The sequence below is a fragment of the Phragmites australis genome, chromosome 20 (assembly GCF_958298935.1).
Source record: "Phragmites australis chromosome 20, lpPhrAust1.1, whole genome shotgun sequence".
Classification (NCBI taxonomy): Eukaryota; Viridiplantae; Streptophyta; class Magnoliopsida; order Poales; family Poaceae; genus Phragmites; species Phragmites australis.
The window spans coordinates 7,656,580-7,673,390 of record NC_084940.1 but is presented as its reverse complement, the minus strand read 5'-3'; the positions used below and the strand labels follow the sequence as shown (position 1 = coordinate 7,673,390).

At 45.3% G+C, this 16,811-nt stretch overlaps 1 protein-coding gene across 2 annotated transcripts; it reads left to right on the top strand.

Moving 5' to 3' along the window:
* The first annotated feature begins 4,774 nt into the window (after nucleotides 1–4,774).
* On the top strand, nucleotides 4,775–9,464 carry LOC133901896 (uncharacterized). Of its 2 annotated transcripts, none has more exons than XM_062343434.1 (13): nucleotides 4,775–5,005; nucleotides 5,181–5,287; nucleotides 5,443–5,788; nucleotides 5,876–5,911; nucleotides 6,022–6,147; nucleotides 6,232–6,356; nucleotides 6,447–6,737; nucleotides 7,685–7,815; nucleotides 7,994–8,111; nucleotides 8,351–8,440; nucleotides 8,835–8,939; nucleotides 9,025–9,113; nucleotides 9,185–9,464. In XM_062343434.1, the coding sequence occupies exons 2-13, from the start codon at nucleotides 5,195–5,197 to the stop codon at nucleotides 9,267–9,269; spliced, it is 1,635 nt and encodes a 544-aa protein (XP_062199418.1). In that variant the 5' UTR covers nucleotides 4,775–5,005; nucleotides 5,181–5,194; the 3' UTR covers nucleotides 9,270–9,464. The 2 variants fall into 2 exon arrangements, with proteins under 2 accessions (XP_062199418.1, XP_062199417.1); XM_062343433.1 differs by having other exon boundaries at nucleotides 4,775–5,009.
* The last annotated feature ends 7,347 nt before the right edge of the window (nucleotides 9,465–16,811 follow it).

Sequence of the window (16,811 nt, the reverse complement as noted above, 5' to 3'; positions counted from 1 at the left end):
AAGCTTTGGTTAGCCTCGTGGAATTCGAGCTCGTCACCATCAGCATTTGGCTTAGCCTGCTTGCTGTTACTCTCAGCATTGGTCTTGATCTTTTCATCAAGTTTCTTCTTGAAGACGTAGCACTCGCCGAAGTTGTGCTGGTTGGTTTGATGGATAGGGCACCACTTTCCGCCACCTCGACTAAGGTCTTTGTTATCTCCAGTGTTGTGTGACTTGCTCTTGTCGATTGCAGTTATGGTCATATCTGGACCCTTACGCTTGTCACCCGTTTTGTTCTTCTTTCCTCCGCTTTTCGAGGACTCGGGTTTGTCCTAACCAGATTGCGGGTTCTTAACATGCACCTGGGCTTCCATCTGCTTTGCACATTTGTTGGCCAACTCAAAAAGCTCTTTTACCGTGTGGATCCTTCAAGTAGCCAGCTTCCCAAGCAGATCCATGACTTGGACGCCTCGCTTGAAGGCGATGATGACTGATTCATCAAAGATGTCTGGGATCGTGTTATGCCTGTCGTTGAACCAGCGAATAAAATCTCGAAGGGACTCATCGTCGCCTTGGTGCAACTGGCGAAGGTTGTTTTCCGTTCCCGGACGCTCGAATGTGCCCTAGAAGTTGGCTATGAACTGAGCCTTAAGCTCTGCTGTCGGAGGATTAACTCCTGTTGCAGGGATCCCGAGAGACCCCTTTTTAGAGATTCGGACGGGGGGATGATCCTGAATAAGTTTGCCGGAGAAATAAATGGGAATGAATGCAACGGCCGGTGGTGGGGGTGTCGACCTAGTGCAAGGAGAAGTAAATGCACCGGAATTTAGACAGGTTCAGGTCGCACGGTGTGTAATACGCTACTCCTGTATGGATGCTATAACTATCCTAAGGAAGTCCCTCAAGGATGTTGCTGGTTACAAGGATGTTGGCCTAACTAAGAGCTTGAGGCTCCTTGTTCTTCGGCTGGAACTGTGCTCAGCCTTGTTCACAGTGTCTCTCTTCGTTGGTCTGATTCGTTGTGTGGTTGGTGTTCTTCCGCCGTTGTTGGTCTTCTCCGAGAGAGTTCGTCTTGCTTCTGAGTTGCCGGCTATTTTAAGTACCCGTCGGCCGAGACATGCCCCGAACGGGAAGGAGGGGGCACAAGTTCCAAGACGCCATGACTGGAAAATGCGTCATCATTTCTTCTGGGTGAAGTGACCGGGAGTGGAAAATGCGTTGCACGCCCGGTCACCTGTCACCCTAAACGCCCGGGCAACGGGCGCCGTGGAGAGGGCCCACCGGGCAGCCGCAGAGCAACCCGGTGTGCCCACCCTGTCTTGTTCCTTTGCCACAGCAGTGCGGCAGACAAAACGCCTTGATCCTCGCGATGTTATCCCAAGACAAACCGGATGACACGGGACGGGACCCGTACAATTAATAACCCCACGCCTCTCTGCAAAAACATGTCAGGAACTGACGCTGCGACGGGAGCAGTTGGAGGTGTCAGGCCACGCACGCTCATTAAATGCGGCCTCGGACCTCTGACTGATTGACACCTCATCGGCGGGCCCCTCGGGGGCCTTTCTGGGTCGTCGGGGCACCGAGTGCTCGGGGGTACTGTTCGTCCCCGAGCACTCTCTCCCGAGAATGCCTATCCTTATCCTCGGGGTACCGGCTGCCCGGGGGTACTGTTCGCCTCCCCGAGCACTCTCTCCCGAGCACTCTTGCACGAACCTTCGGGGAACCGAGTGCTCGGGGGCTGCCACGTGCAGCCCCGAGCACTCTGTCCCGAGCACTCTTGTATGGATCTTCGGGGAACTGAGCGCTCGGGAGCTGCTGCACGCAGCCCCGAGCACTCTCTCCCGGAACTTGGCTCTTTTGATCGTCGGGGGACTAGGGTGGTCGGGGGTGAGCGGACACCTCCCCGAGCACTTTCTTCCCAGTACTTAGACTCCGTGGATCATCGAGGAACTGGGGTGCTCAGGGACCACTGACTGTGGCCCCGAGCACCTTCTCCCGGGACTTGAGCTTTTCTCATCCTACAGGAGAGACCTCGCGAGATGGCGCCATGTGGCGGATGGCTGGCCTGGCCTCGGGATTCAGGGACCCCCGGTTCCTGATACACCGACATCTGCCCATGAGCGAATCAAGTTGGGCAGCAAGTTTAGCAACCAGGACCTTGCGGGTCCATCAAGAGCGGTTAACAGGTAATTGGCCATTACTCGGTTGTCACCACCAGTTGCTCGAATGATAATGGTATAAATCTGCAATCACTCGTTGGGATTAATCTTTCCGTCATACTTCTGGATCGGGCCTGCTTTAAACTTCTTGGGCCACCATATTGATCGAAGTTCATGTACGAAAGCTTTGCAACCTCCGTCGAACTCTTCAAGAGGAGGTGGGGGAGGACTATCACGCCTGTTGCTTTGAACAGGGGAGTCACATCGACCATCTCGTCCTAGAGATCTCCCAGTATAATAGCGTCGATCGTCGTCACGACATTCTTCCCATCGGTTGTCTATCAGCATACGTAGATTGCGCCGACTATGCGGGATGCAGTTCCTTAGGTCCTCCTGGTTTCTGTGCCTATGAATAGGGAAGTTGCAGTTTGGCCCGCTGGGCTATGCTCGAGCTCGAGCTCCCGAGCTTCCTGTTTGCGATGCCATGACTGGAGGATGTACGCGTCCGTGGCTCCTTGAACCGGTGCCTTGCCGACTGGGGTGCCCCGAATTACCAGGATTATTTGCTCGAGCAGTCTAAAACTGGGCTGCATTGAGTAGGGTCTTTAATCTGGTTGACCATAGGAGTTAAGGGATTCGCTGGATCCAACTCCGGAAGAGATCGTAGAATCAAATGGGATCCCTGTACATTGGCATCCGGAGTACTGAACACATCACCGCAGAGGCTCAGTTGCGGTCGAGCTGACGAAGCCTCGTGGCGACCGTTTGGAGGGAGTTCATCCCTCAGGCCGTGGGCTGCCTCATGCGGAGGCGTACCCACCGGAAGTCATTGCTAAAGATTAGGAGGCGCTTGACCTCCTGGGCTCCACCGGTGGAGAGTCATGTCGGGTGCATGCAAGGCTCCAGCCACGGATGTTTCTAGTGGTATCTCGGTGTTGGTACCGTTGGTGGCGACTGCCACCGCTGGATCCTCGGGAGCTCCCGTGCCATTGCTAACCACGGTGTTTGGATCTACCACCATTGGGTCGACAGATGGGGGATAATCTCCTCTAGCCACGAACATGAATCGATCTATTCGGCTGCTTTGGCTGTTATTGGAGTTGTCGTCGCCACCTTTGTCGCTATCGGTGTCTATGCACTGGAGAAAGTTAGGCTCCTTGGGATCCCACTTGAGATTCCCCACCTCGTGGTACGCGTCCAATGGCCTAGACTCGAGAGTACTGGTGTGGATCAGTCCACCGTGACTGTCCCAAAGGAAAACCATAGTTCCGAAGATGATCTTCGAACCAGCAAGAGGGGACTCGAAGATGTTCGCCGCTGACTCAAAGTGGTCGTAGAAGCCGGTGTCGGAGAATCCTACGCGAAAGTGAACTCGAGACATGATTGATCCTGCAAAACAAAAGAAGGCCCCTACTTGGCGTGACAACTGTCGAAGATTAGTTCCTGACAATGTATCTGTAAATTGACTTGGTACCTTCAAGAGCAGGGATTAATCACGAGACGAGACAAACGATGTATACAGGCTCGGGCCCCCTGGTTGGAGTAATCCTATGTCCTGTTCGGGTGTAGCTGCCTATATTGATAATCTCAAGTACAAGCAAGGTGGTTATCCTATTACACGGAGTAGATCAGATCTAATCTAACCTAAGGCTAAAGTCGTCGAGTTCTTCCCATGCTAGGGTTCTGGTGCCTGCCTCGAGTTGCTCCAGAAAAAGAAATCCACCCTCAGGGGGTCTAGGTCCCCACCTTATATAGGATGATGTATCGACTCCTATTTAATCGTAGTCGATAGAGAGTTCTCTTCCTTGACATCCAAGTAAATAGATCTGTTCTGAATACTAGTCATCTCAAGTTGAGTAACCAATCGAGATATTCCTAGTATGCACTTCATTTATTCCGAATGTATCAGGTACCGCTGATTCGGTTCCGTAATATTCGAAATTGTTGAATGTATACGTGGTATACCCTATCTATATATAGTAAACTCCTTATACGTATATACCCTTAGTTAGATATTCAACATATCTCACATACTTTTTTTAAGAAAACTTTTGGCAATTATAATTACCTTTCAAGCAAAAATGCTACGTCCATGGATAGTAAGCTAGCGATGTTTTGATATTAAAGTCGAGATTAAGATATTGACAAAGTTTACTACATTTTTAGGATATAGGTTAACTGCATTTCTAGGATATATCTATAACACACATGCACAATGCAAAAAAAAGAAAAGAAAAGAAAAGAAAAGAAAAGAAAAAAGTAACAGAATTAGAAAAGATAAAATTTACAAGGAGTGAGTTATATCCAACATTTTGTACGGGAAGAAAAAGAAATACAACGTTTACGGTAAGCCTAATGACTTTCTTCAGCTTAAGCTTGCCGTTTCTCTTTTTCACCTTGACGAACCAGGTACAGACCGCACTTCACTTTTCCTTCAGCTCAGGCGCGTCCCGCTCCCGCAAGAGCAGCTGGGTATTTGTCGCGAGGCGCCGGATCAGCTGAGTCGGTCAAGCGTCCGATGGCCCCGATCGGACATCGGACGTTCGGCGCGAGCCCGCCTCTGTTGCCCTTTTGCTTTCTCGTGATTGAAACGTGTCCTGACTCCTGATCATGCAGCCATGCAGGTCTCGCGTCTGAAAGCAGGCACGGCACCAGCGATCGATCTCAAAAGCAATCTCTCACAGCCTCACACCATCGTCCTCTTCTCCGCCAGCGGCCGCGCCCTCGAAACCCCCCCGCCCCCAAACACCGGAGCGCGCCAGGCCGCCTCTAGGGAACTCTCCTTCACTCGTGGCCGCCGTCCTCCTCCTCCTCCCTTCACCCGTAGTGGATTTGCGTGGAGTGGAGATCAATCCGGAATCGGGGTCGGTAAGGAACCCTAACTTGCTTGCTTGTTTTCAGCTGCTGCGAGCAATCAAGTTCAGATTTTGCTTTGTCTTCATCAATTACTAGCGGATTCCCTTGCTGCATGGTGGATTAGTATCCGTGGCTCTGATTCCACGCCAAGTCCGCCCCTGACTCCTGTATTGCTTGCAACAGATAAGTAGCACAAGATGGTGGACACCGTGGATCATCAACCTCCTTTCGTTTCCCAATCCTCAGTGAACGCCGAGGATGCAACTCCTCACAGCCGAGAGACGGAAGAGGTAATTTACTAATTGTTGCTACTACTTTGTCTCTCGCTTTCTCACACACGCATACGCACAAAAGGACTCCGATCTCTGGTTTTCAGCTCACTTGATTATATTTGCACATAGTAAAGTTGTATGCTTCCTTAGCAATTTTGGTCATTGCGTCCCAGAAATCGACCAATGAGAGCTCTAGCTGTGGTGACATATGTATACAAGTTCCAAAGAACAGTAGGTACAGTCTTCGCACTCGTAATGTTGATGAAGCAACACAGTGGAGGAGGGAAGAACATAAGAGGATGAGAGAGGAACGCATCCAAAATAAGCTCTTAAGAAAGCAACGGAAAATAAGAGAAGCTCAAGAACGTGTGGACAGGATCCTCAAGATACAAGCAATTTTAGATGAAAAATCTAAAGCATGGAAGGAGGAACAGAGAAAGCAACGGCTCTCCGAGCAAGAAGGTGACAATAACACTGACTACTTCAGCACTGACGAAGAGGTGGAGAAAAATTATACACGTTAGTGTTTTACCTTACTTCTCTTTCTTTTTTCTCCTACTTCTATTCTTGCCTTTGTTACTTAGTCCGTGCGCCAACTTGTTGCAGATGAGGTCATTAATGAACCTCCAGAAGGTTCTGGAGGTTTGCTTCTCTAATCTTTTCTTTATGGGTTCAAACAGTAACAATTTTGATTTGTGCTATAGTGCTTCAAGCATCTAAGTAAAGGGTACTCCTTTTAAATTTGTAACTAGAGTGGCTACCATATGAATCGGACAATGAGTTTGGTACAGAACTTGAGCTGAAGTGCACAAGTTGGGGAGTCGAGAAGTTCACTTTAGAGCTTGCTCGATGTGTGGTTGGGCTTGAGTCTTTTACAGGTGAGTAACTTCGTTTGAGTGCATTGTTGTTTGTGTTGGTATTGACTCTATACTGCAGGTGATTCATTTTTTTTTCTCCTGCAGGAGACAAGCAGCTTTTCGCTTGCTCTGGCACAATAGTTGAATTTTTGAATGATACTGGTTATGTGGTGACATCTGCAAGTTTAGTAAGATGTTCAGACAAAGATGTGCTACCTGATGAACTTAAGGTTAGCGAACTCTTTTCCTTCCTCTATGGATTCATTGTCTTTCTTCTAAACTGTAAGCACTAAATATTATTCTTACACATTTATCTGTAGATCAACGTATGTTTAGCGGATGGTGAAATACTTGAGGGCTTTGTGTCAAATGTGGATTTTTACTACAACATTTGTGTGATAGAAGTCCCTTCTACTTTCCACCTACCAAGGAAAAGCTTCAGTCCGAAAACTGAATTCTTCAATTTTTATGAACACCATTCAAAAGATGTTGTGGCTTTAGGCCGTACTTGTAAGCCTTGGAGATTAATGGTTGCTTTGGGAAAGCTTATTCCGAGGAGAAGCAAGTTTGATTGCGAAGAACTATCTGTTTCATCTTGCAAGGTTTCAAAGGTAAGTCAATCCACTGCAGTATATGTTACAATTTCATGCCTGAACTAGTGATTTTGCAAGTCTGATTTGAAAACCATGTAGCACTTGTTTTCTTGTTTCCCCCCTTCTCTGAACACCATTTTTGTGTTTCTTATTTGAACACCATTTGCAGAGCTGCAACAACTTTGATCTCAGTGTACACCAGAATTTACATTTCAGAGACATTTTATTATCCAATGTATTGCCAAAAAGCTGTCTTATGAACTTGCTCCTCGTAGAAGCACATTGCGCTCCTTTCACTATCTTGTGAATATTGTTTTTTCAAACATGGTTCAGATCCTTTTAATTATTTTGAAGTGCTGTTTAAACACTGGGGATCTGAACTTGAAATTCTTTCAGCTCAATCATCCAATTGTTCAGTCTTGAGGTGTAGTATTCCTTCATACCAATCAACAAACAATGCCATGAGGCCTCACTTGAAGAGAAAAGCAGCTTGCATCAGGGAGACACAGGGAAAGAGAGACGTGAGGGCAGAGGGGTTACGAGAGGGATACTTCTGTTTGAATCTTGCTTGTCCATCTCAATATTTTGCCTTCCCTTTTATAGGGTTGGCCCTAACAATCTCAATTAAAAATAGATGCAAATCAAATTAAATCAAATCTTATCTCAACTAATAGCTTAAGCCTAAGAAATGCAACTGAAATGATAATAGTTGCTAATTAAACCTAATTTTCCAGTTGTGGTAATCTATGGCTCTCACGGCCATAACAAGCTTTTTTACTAGCTGCCCATTTTGAAGTTTGTGGGTTGTAGCTGTTGTATGGATATAAATTTTGAGATATCGAACTTTTGCATGACGTTAATGGTGGAAATAAACAAATTCCTGTATCATATGACATCCATCTTTCCTACAGTGATACCTGTTTTCTTACAAATAATCAATTAAACACTGGCAACATAATTTGCAGAGAGGTGTTGGCGGCCCTCTGATGGATTTTGATGGAAATGTAATTGGAATGAGCTTCTATGACAAGAAAGGAACTCCTTTTCTTCCAAGTTTCATTGTGTTGAAGTGTTTGCAGCATTTTAAAACCTTCGGGTATGTATTTTTATACTTATCTTTGCACCTTCTCATTACTGATTACTGTACTAACTAAGCTGCAGCCTCAGTTCATTTCGATATTAGGGGAAATTTTGTCAGCTAGAAGTGTGGTTTGTTGAAGTGCCACATGTTCTTTCTGGCAGTTGTGAATAAAATGAACCGTCTGATGATGCAGGAAGGTCATGCGACCGCTGCATGGACTGCGAGTTAAAAATCTTTATGATGCAGAGCTTACTGAACTTGAAGAGAAACAGTGTGGACTCCCTGTGATATATGGCGTGATCGTGGATAAGGTATATGCATCTTTTATCAGGTGCTTTTCTCTCTGTGTAGATGATTTTTAATTCAACATTGCTAATGTGTTTTTTTATGGCCATAGGAATATAAAATGTTTTTGTCTTGTGTGTATAACCCAACTGGCCTTTGTCTTTTGATCTTAACAAGTTATGACTGAAGCGCATTTTACATTTGGGTTCAGGTCTGTTGTGATTAAACAGCTTTTATTCTCTCTACATGTGTGTTTGTGTTGCAGGTAGAAGATTCATCTACTGAACATTCTGAGATAAAGGTCGGGGATGTCATCACTCATGTTAATGGTGTACCTTTCTCCAATGCTGCAGAGGTATATATCTCTTTAACCTTGAGTGTATTATGACTTATGAGGTTGAAGAACGAAGAAGTAAATGCCATGTCCGACAATCCAAAAGCATCTCCCGACAGAAACCAGAAAGTAATAGAGCTGTTTGAGAACTCAAATTTCAATACAAATTTACATTACTTTGGCTACTGCAGTTATTAATGATTCCCAGCAGTCTTCTCATCTGGTTACTACTAAATACCATCAGTGTGTCACCGACATGTAGCCTTGGGATCCTCTTGTTAGCCTCATATGTGATAGTATTATCCAGTTTAGGCATCTTTGCGATGGTGTCAACCTAATTTTCTCTTGTTGGTAACTGTCTGGAATTAAATCATTGGTCTGACAACAATGCTGTAACATCTGTTTGTTGTACTAGCTGGGTGGCTTACTTCTGGATATGTGTGGTAAGCATATGCTGGACAGACAGAAATTGAACCTTTCAGAGGACTGCAATCAGACGGCCACAGTGATGAACCTCAAGGTTTGTTCCAAATAATCGCATTACGTTTTCATTATGATTCTGCTGACATTCTAACTGCAGCTTCTTGTTTGTGTATCTAATTCAGTTTCGTGCAAGAACATATAAAGGTCGTAAATCTGAAATCACTACCCAAACAATTGACGTTGACAAGTTCACTCCCAGCGGACTTAACAGGTAATTTAATAAAAAATAGAAATTATGGTTTTTTTTATTATCTAATATATTGTCACTTTGTTGACCCGCAGGTGGCCACTTCCCAGGCCCATTATTGTTCGGCGATACGCTTATGGTGAACTTATCGAGGTACAGAGGTATACGACAGATGCTTGAGAGAAGCGCTGTGCTTTTCTCAGAACTTTCATCATGGAAGCTTTTTGTCTGTTTTGTGTTATGGTAGAATTTTGGATTCAGTATCGTTAATTGCTAATTTAAGGCTAGCAGTAATGGCGCTTGAATGTTGGAATTGATTAGCAATTTTAGTAGCAGGTATGACCAGAACTAGGGATGAAAACGGTTCGCAAACAATCAGAAAAAGCCTAAACCATTTTCAGTTTCACATTTTATTTCCATCGATAATGATGAAAATGAATACGACTTCGATAATACGAGAAAACTGAATATAGTGTTATCAGGATAGAAACATATCAGTATTAATCAGAAATCGATAATTCAAACTTAAAAGAACGGATACATACACATAACACAATGCAACCTTAAACTATCAAGCACGCATGCTAGCTTCCAAACACAACAAATTAGCATGTCGATCAGTCTATGTAGAACTGTAGAACAACTCCATGAGCAGTACAGCACTAGAAAACTATATGTTACAATCATACTATGTCATGCGCCAGAACTTAATAACATACAAATATACAACAAAAGTCTAGAACTTAATAGCAATATGCCAATATAGCATACAACAGAACTTTAGCATAATAGAAGTCCAGAACTTAATAGCAATGTAGCATCTAGCATACACCAGAATCTTAGCATAATAGCATACACCAGAAGTTCAGATTTTTAGTATAATAGCACACAAACGATTAAGTCTGAACAAAATTAGTCAATGGCTCAATGCATTGTTGCGCCAAATACTTGAGCTTCATTATAGGAAATGAAGAAAAAAAAGATAGACTCAATTGTTAGATGTGTAATTTATGACAGATGGAACAAACAGATGTGTAATGCATAATAGAACAAATAAGCCAACCGAACATGTGCTTGTTTGGTACACAGTCACACACAAGATCATCGCACAGCACCATGACTGACTGATTGAACAAATCGCACAAATCGCAGCTCAGCTCAAAGAACAAAGACCTAAACTAATAACTAAACAAATACCTGAACTTGGCTCGCACAAATCATAGCTTAGCTCAAACTAACTGAACAAAGACCTGAACTAAAACTGACTCTGAACAAAAGACCTGAACTACCTACCACATACCTGCAATGGTGGTGGCTGGCGAGTTCCGACTCTTCTGAGATGCGGTCGGCGAGGTATGAACGTTGCGAGGCAGGGGCGGCTCCAAGAAAAGGCGCGGTTGGGGTGGTGCTTCATCAGTCGGTGGCATCATCGTGTCGACAAACTTCAGTGGTTTCGAGAGCTTGTCGCGTCAACAAAACACACGTCGTCGGCATCGTGTCACCTGAGATCGTCGTGCGGCCGCCGGAGATCGCACGGGTCAAGATCGCTGCATGGCCAGCCGGGGTCGGAGGAGGAAGGTGGTGGATCTGGGAGTGGGAGGCGAGATCTGGAGGATGGGAGGAGGGATGTGGCTGCGGGCTGTCGATGGCCTCGCGGAGGGAGGAACAAATTCGAAGTGGTTTTCGCGTGATGTGTTTTGGGATCCAACGATCACTTTTGCCACATCGACCGAGTGAGGTGGATGTTGGCTTGGTAGTACTCTGCCACGGAGCTCCCTCTCCTTTCCCTCTCCCTATTCTGTAGCATTGGTCAGTGACAGGATCTTCTGCATGGCCAGAACTCGTGAGGGGCGGTGCCATCGACCATCCTGGAGAGTGAAAACACTCCGAGGAGAGAGGGGAGAGGGATGGTGCCACCGGGAGTCCACCAGCCTGCTACCATCGGCCATAGGCCTCTTTCTCCTTCTATGAGACAATCCCCATGTTGTTTGAGTTCGCCGAGCTTCAACCTTGCTCTTCGGTTGACCTCCCATGGATCCCCCCGCCGACCAACCGATCTCGACAAATTGTTGAAACTTTGCCATTTTCATCGTTTTTTGGCAGCACATGGCGCCTTGGGCCCACTTCCAATGTGGCGTAGCTGGGGAAAATGATGGGTCTGCCCTCAGGCGTGGCCTCAAGGATGGCTCGGTAATTTTCCAAGACAATCCAGCCCAAACCCTATGCCGGTAACCACTCCCCATTGATGGACGGCGTGGAGGCAGACACTAAGGCCGAGGTCTCCTGCCTCCTGGCGCAAGCCGAGTTCGAGCTCTCCGCGGTCCACCTTTGTGTGGCGCGGAAGCCCGTCCACCATCCGTCTCAACACAGCCTCCCCCCTGTGCCGCTCTCATTCTCACCGCCGCCTCTGTCCTCCTCGGTGATGCCTCCTCCCACCACGTCCTCCTCCTATTGCTCTCAACCTTGTCGCTCTTTGCCTTCGCTCTGCAGTGCCACTTCAAGTCCCTCGCCAAAATCCCTTCGTGTCCACCCTGACGACTCCTCCTCCTCCTCCTCGCCTACGAGGCGCCCAAGGTGCCCGCCTTAGCCCCGGTGGCTTGTGCCGGCTGCCACCTCCTGCACAAGTACGTGGGGTTCAATCTCATTTGCCCCCTGCTGCTGGAACTTCCTCGTCGCCGAGGTGCCACCTCCGCCGAAGATGGAACCCCTTGCACTTGTCGCCCCCGAGGGCATAGCAATCATTTCATCACTCGTGCCACATCGGAAGTGGGCCCAAGGTGCCATGTGTTGCCCATGAATGGTGAAAATGGCAAAGTTTCAACAATTTGTAGGAATCGGGTGGCAAAAAAGGGAAGTTCACCGGGAATGTGGCATTTGAGAACACGCCATATATTAGGATCGCAAAAGGTTAATTGCCCCGTTGTCTAGTTATGAGCCACCGCAGGGCTTGTGATCCAACCCTGAAGCCAGAGGAGGCTTCATGTCTAAGCTATCTTAGGACGTGTCAAGTGCCATCGTACTGTCCCTGAGGTCCATCACACCATGGCTGGCAGGTTTGTGGAACCGCAACCACTGATGAGCACACATGCGTATAAGTACACTAGCAAAGCGATGGGGTCAAGAATTTTCACATGATAAAATAGTTAACTGGGTGAAACACATACAAAATAACATAATACATCCTCGTAACTTGTCAACGCATACTTAGATTGTAATTGCGTGGCAAACAAGGAGCTCGCTGATGTAACGGCAAGCAGTCCATCCGCTCCCAGTCGTTCATTTTTATTTTATTTGGAAACGGAGGGTGCTTTGCATTTTATGGTCATGTTTAAATCACTTAATTTTCAATACTTCATTCTTGTTGTGCTTTTAATTGGAAGTTGAAATACCGTGCTAAAATCGGCTCCTTGCTGGATATGACACCCAATAGGTTTATTATTCTTGATTGCAAACTGAAATATATTGCAACCATTTATGATATGAAGTTTATATAAAAAGAAATAATTCTTTTTTATTAGGAGATATTGCTGTCTTCTACTTCGGCTTATTATGGTCCATGTACACTAAAAGGGCTGGACTTAGAACAAAAAAAGTAACTCGTGCTTCTTATACTAGTATTGATATAGATGCAATGCAAAGGATAAGGCCAAATCGATAGTACTGGCTTCCATCTGATGAGATGGCACGGGTGCCGGCGAAGAACCATCCGCTGGCTGCCTCGTGCTGTGCAACTGCGCCATCGCGCTGCTTGTGCTTCCGCCGAGCCACGCAGCTGCATCTGAGCAAAGCTGCTGCACCGACCCAACCTCACTGTCTTGGTTACCACTTTCTGAACCTTATTCTTTTCTAGAATATTCATAACTGTTATCATATTGCATTTTTTTAAGGGTACAACCAGAACGTGCACACACTCATACATACCTACATCTATACCTCTACTACTAATACGCACGCACACACACGTGCACGTCCCTTTACACATGTTAAAATAGGTTATAGAACACAAGAGCATCACTTGCGCGTGCAGGAACGTGCAGTACCACTTAGCACGCACGCGCGTGTGTATTTTTAACTACTTGATGCACGCGCGTGTATCTCTAACTTGGGATCTAAACTCGAGTGAGAAACGCACCTGAGATTAAATCCCAGGCACAAACAAGCACCTGCGTCGAGCTTCACTCGAACGCAGGCCAGCAAGTCGCACACCTGGTGACTTATTGCCTGAGTAATCGCTCGATCTCGGTATCATATTACTTAGCTAAGTGGACGACACTAGTCCATAAAGTGGGGGCTCTTGCCATTCCTTGAAATAAACGGCACCAAAAATTCGGTGATTCTTAGCTCAACCTATTGCTCTTGGTGTATCATCACTTTACGAACTCTGTGAACGTAGGATTGTAAAAATATAGGAATTAGAGAAAACACAGAAATAAATAGAAATGTATGTGTAAAACAGAGCACCGGGATACACATGATCTGTGTAGGAGTAGTTGTTGAGAATATTACGGTACCTTGTTTGGATGAGGAAAAACACATAAATTTTGAGAACACGTGGAAATGGTAAATCACATTGTTAATCATCATCTGCAATGCGTTGACCAGTGGACCAACCTAAATGGGTTCCACCCGTCAGCGATCAGCCTTCCTCAGAACCCAGGAGTGTTCATCTTGTACTGTACCTTCTGTGCATTTGTTATCATCCGCTATTCTTATTCATTCGTTAGAGCCCACAGGAACCGACAGCAGCAATCGGTGGGCCGAGCTGGCGGCGGAGTGTGCGTAGCTAGGGCAATCGAGCGGGTGCACGGCGGGTGCTCAGCGAGCGGCGAGCAGAGCAGGCGCACGGCGAGAGCTCGAACTCCTGATACAGTACTACTCTGCTTCGTCAGTCGCCTAAAGTGCACCTCCACACGAGCCGTCACATTACGAGCCGTCGCCACCAATGTGATCGTACTTGTCAAGGCGAAAAGACTAAAATTTATGAAATTTTGTCAAAATTTCAGTTATTTTTTCCCTCCGCTAGGGCCTAGGTGGGTCATAAATATCAGTGAAAGCAAATTTCAGAATTATATATTTCAACCTCCTCCGAAATCCCCAAAATTTACGAAATTTTAATCCCTGCCCTCGACACTTCCTCACTGATGACCTACTGTAGCTTCTCATCATGTTAACTAGGAGCGGCTGCAACGGCAACGCGACAGGAATGGAAAAAAGGTCAGACCTGTTATACTCGATACCCTGATCATGTGCAATTGCCCCGGGTCCAGATAAAAGATTACGAGTACAGCACGAGCCTACACCATATAAAAAACGATATAGATGAATCTTATAGAAGAACTTAGATAAAGATGTTGAAGCAACCACAACAAGAGTACAAGATTTTGGTAAAACCGACCGTAAATTCTGTAAGCACAAGTCCAAAAAAGTACAAGTGGTTATCACTCTCACAAGCCTACTAGACCTTTTAGACTAACGGATTCTTACCCTACATAAGAATTTAATGCTAAAGAATTAGCTAGCATATTCCTCTTGAGCACTACTAATTGCCTGTACAAGTCTTAGATGAGATCTTGTGTTGCATGGACTTGATTTTATTTTTTTATGGCATCCACCTCTTTGTTTATATAGTTCCCTCCAACACCTTCTCTCTTGCAAATAGGAATTCTACTTCTAGTAGGAATATGTATCGACCTAGTAGAATTAGAAATCGTAGTGGCACCTCTCAAGAATCCTAGTCTGAGTAGTATTTGAGTCACCATACAACAATCTCTACCTTGACTCTAATCGGTAGAAGTCATCGTTCTCCTCCAAGAATTCTCTCCAAGTTAGCTCCACCTTTTTTTTTCTTTTTTTCCCTCCCACCTTTGGAGTGCCCCACAGCAGGGGCTCTAGTACATCATTGCAATGTGCATGTCTGGTTTTGGGCTGGATCGCCCGAACCCTCTACCTGTGAGCTCCTTCGATGTGTAGTTAGTTAACCACACCTCCTTCCCTTACAACCCTCCATGCCATAGGTTTGTACCGCCTCTCAACTCCACCTGCTCGCTGGTACTGCGTGGTCGATTCCACCACGTCTTCCTTCTTCCAATAGCTTGCAGCTTTGCCTCTACGACTATTAGATTTTGCAACCGCTTTTGCAGCCTTGCACATAACTGCAACTGAGATTTTAGTATCTCCCACTAATGAAACGACACTCCTGATCAGGATTTTTACTAAATCTCTCATTCGTTGCACCACTTCTAAGATTTCCTATCAATCGGTATCCTCCATTGAATCATATACTCTTCATAATTACTTGCTCTTTGCAAGTAACTCGCATGACTCCACCTCGAAGTGATTACTCACAACTTTGAAGTTCTAGCGGCCTCACAGATATTAGATTCTTATATATCCAACTCCCATTAGTGCGCGATGTGCTCCATTATGCATCTCCAATATATATGTTCCCAGCTCATTGACTACTTACTCCTTGCAATCCGCTAAGTGAGAAATTCCATCCGCTAGGCATAGAGATCCTTTGTCAAACATCTCCCTTGCTAAACATATATGGAAGCAACTGCATGAATCTAATATCCATTCATGAACAATACCTGGTTGACTAATGATAAGTATGTCTGTAATATCCTCCTCCCTTGCCATTGAGCATGCACATCCCATCGTCTTAAAATTGGACAGTCCTTTATCATGTGACCCTACTTATCACATAGATATCATGTACGTCTACCCTTGCTCTTGCATTTCTTCTTTCCATGATTCTTGCATTTGCTTTCTCCACCTAAAACAACCAATGCTTGATAACCCCAGGATGAAGAATCATGTGGATTCTTCAAGGACTCTGCCTCCAATAGATATGCAACTGCTTGTTTGAAGTTGAGAGCGGTTTTCCCAACGAGAATATTCACCACCAATTGCTCCCATGATGGTGGTAGAGATGAAGCTAGTATGACAGCGCTATCATTCACCTTAATTTTCTCATTCACACTGATGAGTCGCGTGACAAGCTTGTTGAAGACATTCAGATGGTCAATAAAATCATGTGCCTTCCTCCATGCGCAACCTGAACAGTTGATGCTTCAACACTCACTAATTTGCCAGCGACTTTGCCATATAAAATTCTTCTAAGATCTCTCATAATTTATTTGGTGAATTCTCCTTAATTACTGAGTACTTTACCTCGTTAGAGAGATATAGACAGATTGTATGATGTATCTGATGTCTTCTCCGATCTGCTTCCCTCAAGAGCATTAATTAATCACTGATGGATAAGCACATCCTTTACCACTCATTGCCACACTCTGAAATTCCCCTTTGCCATCAAATTTCTATACATGATTCCACATCATCGACATTGTTTCTCACAAAATCAGGTCAATTTGGCTTAGGCTCTCATACCACTTGTTAGATTTTGATACCCCTGCAAGTGTAGTAGTCCATGGATCTGAATAAGATATTTTGAGTATGCCACGAGCGTACACTGTATCAAGAACAAAAACAATGTAGATGAATCTTATAGAAGAACCTAAATAACGATGTTGAAGCAACCATGACAAAAGGACAAGATTTTGGAAAACCAGACCATAATTTCTTTAAGCAAAACTCCAAAAGAGTACAAGTGATTGTCACTCTTACAAGCCTACTCGATCCTTTAGGACCATCGTATTCTTGCCCTATACAAAAATCTAATGCTAAATAATTATCTAGTATGATCATCTTGAGTGCTCT